General features: G+C 40.1%; 1 protein-coding gene across 1 annotated transcript in view; it reads right to left on the reverse strand.

Moving 5' to 3' along the window:
- The window catches only part of LETM2 (leucine zipper-EF-hand containing transmembrane protein 2), a 58,141-nt gene that overhangs the window by 4,410 nt on the left and 43,243 nt on the right, over positions 1–10,488 (reverse strand). The window contains exon 7 of the mRNA XM_006900286.1: positions 3,959–4,072. Within this exon, the coding sequence (XP_006900348.1) occupies positions 3,959–4,072 (114 nt within the window). The remainder of the gene's footprint in view (positions 1–3,958; positions 4,073–10,488) is intronic.

The following is a 10,488-nucleotide window of genomic DNA, read 5'->3' on the forward strand; positions in this document are numbered from 1 at the left end:
CTCTGTCAGTGAACTGTATTAGCCATTTTGGGATGATCTTCAACAATATTTTGCTTACATATGATATTAGTGATTTTTTTATAATTTCCATATTCTGTTGGAACACTTTTCTTGGGAATGGGAACAAATATGAATCTCTTCCAGTCAGTTGGCCAGGTAGCCGCTTTCCAAATTAGTGCAGATTTGTGAGCATGCCCAGGGCTGTATCTTTTAGTTGAAACATGGCAATTGGTATGCCATTGATTCCTGGGGATTTTTGCCAATGTCTTTAATGCAGCTTGAACTTCTTCCTTCATTATACTGGATCTTGATCATACGCTACTTCTGGAAATATTTCCGTGTTGACCAATTCTCTTTAGTACAATGACTTTTTTATTCTATCCATCTTTTGATGCTTTCTGAGTCATTCAAGATTTTGCCCATAGCATCTCTCAGTATTGCAACACAAGTCTTGAGTTTGTGGAACAGAGTATCAATTACTCATGTGCAAGTTCAAACCGAAGCTGAAGAAGATTAAAGCAAGCTTATGAGAACAAAAATATGACTAAGATTATCTCACCTCCATTTAAAAATCATCTCAATAAGTTTGAGGCACTGAGCAGTAATGATTGAAGGCCAGATGAGTTGTGGGATGACAGCAAGGCTATAATCCAGGAAAGGAGATCATTACATTGGAAAAGAAGAAAAGATCAAAATGGATGTCAGGGAAAACTAAAAATTTCACTAGAGCATCAAGCTAAAGCAAGGAGAAGAGATACATGAAAGACGTAAACAGAAGATTTCATATGGCACCTCAAGAAAACAAAGTGCAAAGTATTTTAACAGAATGTGCAAAGAGCTGGAGTAAGAGAATAAAAAGAGAACAACTTACTCAGCATTTCTCAACCTAGAGGACTGAAAAATTCATACTATTACACTAGTCTCTGGAAATTCGGAAATAGAAGACAAAATGGAATTTCCTGATGTCAAGTAGGTGGTTTGGGTTTGCCCAAGGACTCAATAGTGTAAGTTTTAGAATCAGTCCTTGTCAAGGATCCAGAACTGGCTCATAAGTGACCTTCCAGTGGGTTTTCGGAGATAGTAAGTCACATGGGAGGATGCTGCTCATCTTCTCTCTTGGAGCAGCTGGTAGGTAGATTTTAACAAAAGGCTTTTAAATTGGCAGTAAAATTGCTAGTTTTCACTATGAAATGCTTTGTCTAATCAACTAATCCACATGCACAGCATATTCTATAACAGTCTTTCTTTTCTTGGACACAAAGTTCTAATCCAGACAAAATTGGAGGTGAGAAGCCCTTTCTCATGGACACAAATTTCTAATCCAGACAAAATTGGAGGTGAGAAGCCCTTTCTCATGGGCACAAAGCAAAGACATCCATCCCACTGACTGGGTCAATATTGGATTCTTCAGTTTATTTATCATCAGGATAAACAAAGACACTGAGTTAAAGATGATGAATGAGTAAAGGAGGGCAAGTTTACATTCTAGGGTAGCTATTTACTAAAAAACTAATAGGGTATATGAATTACAAAAATATAAAGTAAAAATTACTAGAAATGTAGATAGTGAAGCAAACATGAAAGAACAAGGACTTTTACACTCTAGTCTAAAAGGAGAAACAGGAAATGGGGGGGAATGCAGTTTTCTTTTGAACACTAGATTGATAAAGAAAAAAATTGGACTGCTATTGTTGTTGTTATGTGTCATCAAGTCTCCTGTGACTGATAGCAACCCAACCCTGGTCTAGCCTGAGCTAGTCTCACTATCTCTGAGACACCAACACCCATAATCCTAGTTATTGTATCAAACCATCTTATCCAGGATCTTCCTCTCTCTGCACCCTTCCAAAAGTGATGTCCTTCGCCAAGGACTGGTCTCTCCTGGCCATGCGCCTGAAGTTTTGAAGACAGAGCTTCAAAATCATTGCCTCTGGGGAGCAGCTTGCTTTCACCCTCTCCAATACAGACCTATTTGTTCTCTTGGTGGTCCAGCATGGTGTGATCAAGATTCTCCAGCACAACAACTCAAAGGCATTGACACTTTTTAGTAAAATTTTTCATTTTCATTATTTTTTTTGTGTGTACTGTCAAATCAGATCTGACTGGTATAGGAGGAGATTGCCCCTCCTTATCCAGCAGAGCATCTGGTGGATTCAAACTGCATTCCTATGGAATTGCAGTGCAGCTTTTTGCCACTAGACCACCAGAGCTCCCCCTCTTTATAGTAAAATTTTAAATCAAAGAGATATGAAAGAAAGTAACAAACTTTGATTCAACAACTTACAGAACAGAGTTGTTAGATGCTGATACCATTGACTCATAATGCATAAAGTACGACTCATAATGACCCTCTGAACAAAAGATCTGAACCCTGGGCTACCCATGCCAACCTCACAATCTCCAATACACTTGAGCCCATTGTTGCAATTACTGAATCAGTCCATCTGATTGAGGATCTTCATCTCTTTCACTGTCCCTCCACCTTTCCAAGCACAATGTTCTTCTCTCCCAAGAATAGTCTCTCCTAACAACCCAAAGTATGTGAGAGGAAGCTTTATCATCTTTGCCTCCAAGGAGCACTCTCGCCACACTTTCTCAAGGCATATCTGCTTTGTTCTTTTGGCAGACCATAGGGCATTCAGTACTTTTCTCCAATACCATGACTCAGAGGCATCAATTATTCTTCTGTTATTCTTATTCATTGTGCAGCTCAGATGCATAGCAAGTGACTGAAAAGGCCATGTCTTCAATCAGGTGCATTATAGTCTTCATACTGTCATCACTTCTCCTCAATAATTTAGAGAGATTCTGACTGCAATCTTTCCCAGTGCAATATATCTTCTCGTCTCCTGACTGCTGGAATCAAGGAAATTGACTGTGGATGCAAGTAAGATGAAGTTATTGACAGTTTCAAACTTTTCTCCATTGCCTATTGATCCAGTGGTGAGAATTTTTGCTGTTTTGGTGATTTTTTTAAACATTGAAAATGCAATCCATATTGAAGGCTTCAGCCTTTGATCTTCTGCAGCAAGTGCTTCAAGTCTTCCTCACATTCAGCAAGCAAGGTTGTATCATCTGCATACCAAAAGTTACTGGTGAGTCTTCCTCCCATCCTGGTGAATAAGTATGGAGAAAGGATACAACTCTGATGCACACCTTTCTTAATTATAAACAACAGAATAGAACTGCCCACCGGGTTTCCAAGGATGTAGTGTTCACAGAAACATACTGCAACATATTTGTCCTGAGTGGTGGTTAAGTTTGAACCATCGACCTTTCCATTAGTAGTAGTTGTTGTTAGGTACCATCGAGTTGACCCTATGAACAATAGATCTGTAACTTGCCCTATCCCGCACCATCCTCACCATTGTGAATATGCTCGGACCTATTGTTGCAGTCACTGTTGATCCATTTTGTTGAGGGTCTTCCTCTCTCTCTCTCTCTTTCTCTCTGACCCTCTACCTTTCCCAGCATGTGTCTTTTTCAAGGACTGACCTCTCCTGACAACACGGCCAAAGTCTGTGAAATCAAGTTTACCATCCTTACCTCCAAGGTACACACCCTGATTGCACTTTCTCCAAGACAGATTTGCTTGTTCTTTTTCCAGTCTCTGAGATATTCAGTACACTTCTCCAACACCAAAATTCAAGGGCAATAGTAGGCAAGTCCTTCACCAGTGCACTAGCAGGAATCCTTAATAACCCCATGACTAAAGATATTCTGAGTGGCTTGCTTAGGTGTTTTGGTGGTGGTGTGGTGGTTGTCAGGTGCCATCAAATCAACTTCGACTCATAACAACTCCATGAACAACTCATCTGAACCTTGGCCTGTCCTGTCCCACCCTCATCATCTTTGATATGCTTGAGCCCATTCCTTACCTCTTAAGAATTTTAAAAATATTTTCAAAAATGTTTGGGGCAAGATCTAAATCTAAATTGGCATATGCCCCATTACTCACCTCCACACTTGGGGGTATCCCAATTGGTTTGGGCTTCACATCTATCAGGTAGAAAGTGCGTGACAGGAGTAAAAGAGAAGGTGGGACATTTTCTTTGAGGTGAAGGTCCTGCCACTGGAGAAGAAGAGGGGAATAAAAATACAGAATCGCAGAACACTCGAGCAGAAAGAAAATCTACTGCTTCCCTCCTTTACTGCTTCCCCAGGTTCATGCTGATAACTAACATCAGAACAAGTAGCTGTCTTCTCATAGACCAATTTAAGAAGGGAAAATATGAAAATAAATAATTCTTATTAATAGTCAAATGACCATTAAAATGATAATGAAATGTAAATACTCAAGCTTTAAAAATGTTTTATATCAATAACAAGATACAAAATTTTAAAAGTAAATAAAGTGCATTCAATAAGCAAAGAGCTATACAACATGATTTCAAAGTAACAGCAATTTTATTTCAGAGTAATTTTTCACACTGGATAGCTGTATTATGTGCCATCAAGTCAGCTGCTTTTCTAGCTATCCTATGAACAACAGATTAAAACCTCGCCCTATCCTGCACCATCATTGTAATCTGCCATGCTTTGCCAATCCATCTTTTTGAGGATATTCTTCACTTTCCCTGACTCCAAATTTCCCAATAGGATGTCTTTTTCCAAGGACTGGCTCCTCCTGGAAATATATCTAAAGTATGTGAGGCAAACTTCTACAATTCTTGTATCTTAAATTACACCCTGGTGGCCCTTTCTCCAAGACAGACTTGTTCTGGCAGTCCATGGGATATTGATTACTCTTCTCTCAAGGCATGATTCAAAGTCAGTTTCTTCTTCTGTACAGGTGCTTAGGAAGTAATTGAAAATACCATGGCTTGAATCAGGAAATTCTTGGTCTTTAAAATTGACATCCTTGCTCTTAAGCACTTTGGAGAGGACCTTAACAGCAGATTTTACCAGTGCAATACTTCTTTTGATTTCACTATTGCTACCAGGGGTGCTGACTGTAGACCCCCTAAAATGAAATTATTGACAGCCTCAAACTTTTCTCTATCATTATGTTGCCTACTAGTCCAGTGATGAGGATTTTTGTTTTCTTGACATTGAATATTGAAAGCTGTAGTCTTTGCTTTGCAGTAAGTGTTTCAAGACTTCTTCCCTATCTGTAAGCAAGGTAACAGAACTGCATAACTCGGCAAATGAGAATTCATGTCTGCATAACTCAGGTTGTTGTTGTTGCCAAGTCTTCCTCTGATCCTAATGCCACAGTTTCAAATAGCCCATCTTTTCTAATTATTTTTTTATCAGACTGAATAAGTATAAAGAAACTATATCACTGGACACATACATTTCCTGATTTTAAATCATGCAGTGTTGCTTTGTTCTGTTCTAACTGCTTCTTGCTCTCTTGTCCAGGTTTCACATGAGCACAACTGTTCTTGGAGTCCCACTCTTTTCAATGTTAGCCGTCATTGTTATGATCTACACAAATACCTTTACATAGTAAAAAACACAAACATCTTTCTAGTATTCCCTGCTTTCAGCCAAGATCTATCTGATAACAGTAATGATATCCCTCATGCCATGGCCTCTTCTGAAGCCAGCTTAAATTTCTGGCAGTTTCCTGTTGATGGACTGTTCCAGCCATTTTAAAATAATCTTGAGCAAGATTTTCTTTTTAAATTTACTCTTAATTATATTATTTTATAATTTCTATAGTCTGTTGGATTGCCTGTTTTTGAATGAAAACAAATATGTATTCCATGCAGTCAGTTGGTCATACAGTGGTTTTTCAAATTTTTTGGCACAACTTTGTAAACACATCAGGGCATGCATTTGTTTGTTGAAACATGCAAATTGGTAGTCAGTCAATTCCTGGGCTCTTATTTTTTCCCAGTGCCTTCAGTGCAGCTTGAAATTCCTCCATTATTGCCATTGGTTCTTGATCATATGCTACTTTCTGAAATGGTACAATGTCAACCAATTCTTTTCCATAGAGTGACTCAATACATCCCTCCCAACTTCTTTTAATGCTTCCTCCATCATTCAAGATTTTACCCAAGAAAGCCTTCAGCATTGCCACACAGCCTTAAATTTGTTCTTCAGTTCTTTCAGCTTGACAAAAGCCAAGTGTGTCCTTCCCCTTCTTTGTCTTTGAGCTTTCCTTTGAAATTTTAAGTCCACCCCTCACTTCAGCATTTCTTTCTTCCCTTTGTATTGGCTTCTCTACATTCTAGCGCAAATTTCAGAGTTTCTTCTGACATCCATTTTGGTCTTTTTTTTCTTTCCTGCCTTTGTAATGGCCTTTTACTACATGGATGTCCTTATTGTTATCCACATCTACTTTGGACTTTGGTTACTATGTACCACATCTATTATGGGGATAGTTTTTAATCCTATTGGGATAGACTAAAGTTCATATTTTGGTTCTCATGGACTTGTTTTCACTTTTCCAGCTTCAGCTTGAACTTGCACATGCGTGGTCTATTCCACAGTCAGGACCTGGCCTGATTTAGACTGCCAATATTGAGCTTCTTCATATACTTTTTGCATAGATATAGTAGATGTGAGTCCTCAGAAGTCCATCAGATGAGATCCATGTGAATAGTTAACATTTACATTTTGTTTTTAAAAGAGGATTTGCAATTAATAAATCATTCATTGGGCGAGCTCTGGTGGCCTAGTGGTAGGTAACTGCACTGCAATCCCAGAGGTGTGTGGTTTGAATCCACCAGATGCTCTGCTGAAGAAGGAGGAACAATCGCCTCCTGCACCTGTCAGATCCAATTTGACAGTACACACATAAAAAAAAATTAATAAATAAATTTAAAAAAATAAATCATTCATTGCACAAAATTTGGAGCATAGTTCTTAACGAGTTGTGATACCATTCTAAAGGCAGTGGCTGGAATTCACAAGCTGCTGCACAATAGAAAAATACACTATTTCCTATTGTTTAATTTACAGCCTCTGAAAGCCTAATGGAATTTGGGTCTTTTTTTTCTGACTCAATGACAATGAGATTGAAAGATGCACTTTATAGTACTTTTTACAATTATAGGTGCCATAAATTGCCCCCAAATATATCTATTACTTGACTGGGCTACAAATCTCATTGCTTTGGCAGTTACACAATGATGTAATACTTTTTCCATAATATGATCTTATGTTATCACTGAATCACTTACAATGGAATTAATGCAGGATGCATACTCTCTCTCACACCACAGCATTAATCAAATGTAAAGAGTGTTTCCCTGTGGTTCAGCTTGAATCACCTTTTATCTTAGAGGAAATAAAAGGAAAGAAAAGTATAGAGAGAAGGGGAGACCTGCCTCTTAACAAGAAAGAAGAGACAGGAGTAGAGCACATTCTTTGGACCACTGAAAATGTCCTAGATCCATACAAACTTTTTCCCAAGAACTATGGACATTCCCAAGGACGCCAGATTTGCAGATGTTAAAAAGTGACACAAGAACCCTGAGTTGATGGGCAGAGAGAACCTTCGTCTAGAGCTGCTGTCTCTTAACTTGTATTTCTAGTCTTTTAAATGGCGAGAGAATAAATTAGTTTGTTTAAGCCATTCATTTGTGACATTTCTGTTGTAGCAGCACCAGATAACTAAGATTTTAGTATTGGAAGTGGGGTACTGCTTTAACAGATATATCAAATGTGCAAGTAGTTTTTTTAATTAGTAATGAATACAGGCTGGATGTATTTTACTGAGTCTAACAGTTAAAACTTAGATTGCTTTTAAAAGACTGTTTGTGGAGTTTTAAATGCCAAAGACAACTCTGGTGAGAGCTCAGAAGGAAGTGAAGAGATCTGTACCACTGAGATGGCACAAACAGCAAGAAGCTGTGGCAGAGAAACAGTGGCAGCAGAGCCAGGAGACCAGTGAGAGATGGTGTAGGACCTGGCCTATGGTGCTCCTTTCAAGCCAAGGCTTACTGGAGAAGGTGGTGCCTTTAGAAATTTACTGATAGAACTGAAGAGCCGTTTAACATTTGACTGATCAGTACAGAAGTCTAGGCAACCCGAAAGGCCTCAGGGACCATGAGACAAGGGAGGAAGCAGAAGCTGAAGAGACAAGGAACAAAGGAAGCACAGCTGCCTCAGAAGAAAACCAGAGGGCCATGCCCTCTGGGGTCTCAAGTAGGGCTGTGGTCTCCTGGTCTTCAGAGTCAGATTTCAGTTGTGTGGTGCAGGGCAGCTGTCCACCAATGTCAAGAGAATGGAACTGGAGCTACTGCCCAAAGCTAAGCGGGTGGGGCTCATATTAAGGGGAAGAAGAACAGGGCCTGCTGGGGCTGATGGCCACCACCCAGCTGGACTAAGAAAATAGGGCGGCCCAAGCCAAGGGAGCAGCGATACTACCTACTACCGCAGTGAATCTGGGTGGTGGAGTTAAAACCCAAGGTTAAGGGACCTCTACCTAAAATCCACAGACTAAGGCCAATATCCAGAGCCTGGACGCCCAGACCATTGTCTAGAAGGTCTTAGAGAACAGAGGATTCTTTGCAAGCCTTGAGAGCTAATGTAAAATGTTTTGCTGGGTTTTTTAATTCCTTGGACCTGTTATCCATTTTTTTCCCTTTAATTTCTCCTATTGTAATAGAAATTGCCTATCTTATGCCTGCGCTGACATTATACTTTGGAAGCAGATAAAACATATTCTAAATTGCAGATGAAGAGGAATTGTGTCCCAGGAATGTGCATTTGGAGTTGACCTAAGACTTTTACGATGATCATTTGAGGTTTTTCAAGTGGCAAGGACATGAATTCTTAAAGGCCGAAGGATAGAATATCATAGATTGGATGGTGCCACCCCAAATATGTGTCCACTTGGCTGGACCATGACTCAGTGGTTTGGCAATTATGTAATGATATCCATTCCTTGGTGTGATGTAATGAGATCAGCAAATCAGGTGTAAGGAAATTAGGGAGGGTGCAACCCCCTTATGCATGTCAGAGCCCTGATCTCAGATGAGTTTCCCTGAGATATGGCTTACAATCACACTTTATTTCACAAGAGACGAAATGAGAGAGAAGTAAGCAAAGAAGGAGGGCCTGACTACCACAAAAAAGGAGGCAGAGCAAGGATTGCTGTATTGCTATATGCTGTCAAGTCAGAACGGACTCATAGCTGACCCTCTAGTGGTAGGGACCCCTCTAAAGTACTAAAGAGCAATGGTGTGTCTCTGGAGACTAAGGTGCATCTGGTACAGGCCATGGTCTTGGCAATCACTTGTTATGCATCAGAGAGCTGGACAGTGACCAGGGAGGATAGAAGGAGAATTGATGCCTTTGAGCTTTGGTGTTGGAGAAGAGTGCTGAGGGTACCATGGACTGCTAAGAAAACAAACAGATTCATCTTAGAGAGGGTTAAACTGGGCTGCTCCTTGGAGGCAAGGATTCTGAGACTTCGTCTGACATACTTTGGTCATGTTGTAAGGAGAGACCGGTCCTTGGAGAAGGACATCATGCTTGGGAGGGTGGAGGGCAGGCGCAGAAGGGAAAGGTCCTCTGGGAGGTGGATTGATTCAGTGACTGGGGCAATCGGGATGAGTGTGTCAGAGACAGTGCAATTGGCACAGGACAGAGCAGAGTTTAGAGCTGTTGTACATAGGGTCGCTATGAGTCGCAAGCCACTCAACGGCACATAACAACAATAACAACAACAACAAATCCCACAGGAGTAGACTACCCATCTTTCTCCCCCAGAAAAGCTGGTGGATTTGAATTGTGTGCCTTTGAGTTGGCAGTGCAACTCCTTACCACGGTTTCACCAGGGGTAGAGTAGACCACATCTTTTAGAATCTCCTAGTCTCAAGTGAGGATTGATATCAAGACCCATGGAAATTTCCAAGGTGCATCAGACACTTAGATATTGAAAGGAGACAAGGATCTTCCCCAGAACTAACAGAAAGAGCAAGCCACCTTCTAGAACTAGCTTTCTGAATTTTGACCTCTGCCCTCCTAAACTGTGAGTGAATAAATGTCTGTTTGTAAAAATCATCCTCTTGGGATATTTCTGTTATAGCAGCACTAGATAACTAAGGTATTAGGAATGATTTTTTTTTTCCCTCCTCTCAAACTTCCCCTGCTCTGGCTGCAGTCACTGCTTATAAGTATCACCTTGTGCCAAGCCAGGAATGATAATTTTAATAAGATTTACTCCTTTGATTTAGAGCACTGGGGCCCTTAATTAAAATATAAATATGTTATTTAAGGGAAAATATTAAACATCTGTTACCAGAATCAGCACTTCACATTGATTTGGAACACTAATTAGGAACATAGCCCATCAGGGTGGGAAGGTTCAGATAACAGATGAACTCATGTATATTTTCCCCAGACTCCTACTTTACCTATAGCAGGCCAACTGCTAAGACACTCCTGAGATTCTGGACCCCAAATTTATCCACCTTTTCTCCCAGTTATTCAAACATTGTTGTTGTTGTTGTTGTTGTTATGTGCCATCGAGTCGTTTCCGACTCATAGCGACCCTATGCACAACAGCTCTAAACCCTGCTCTAT

The sequence above is a fragment of the Elephantulus edwardii genome, unplaced genomic scaffold (genome assembly GCF_000299155.1).
Source record: "Elephantulus edwardii isolate Elephantulus edwardi_28Jun2011 unplaced genomic scaffold, EleEdw1.0 scaffold00279, whole genome shotgun sequence".
In the NCBI taxonomy this organism is placed as follows: Eukaryota; Metazoa; Chordata; class Mammalia; order Macroscelidea; family Macroscelididae; genus Elephantulus; species Elephantulus edwardii.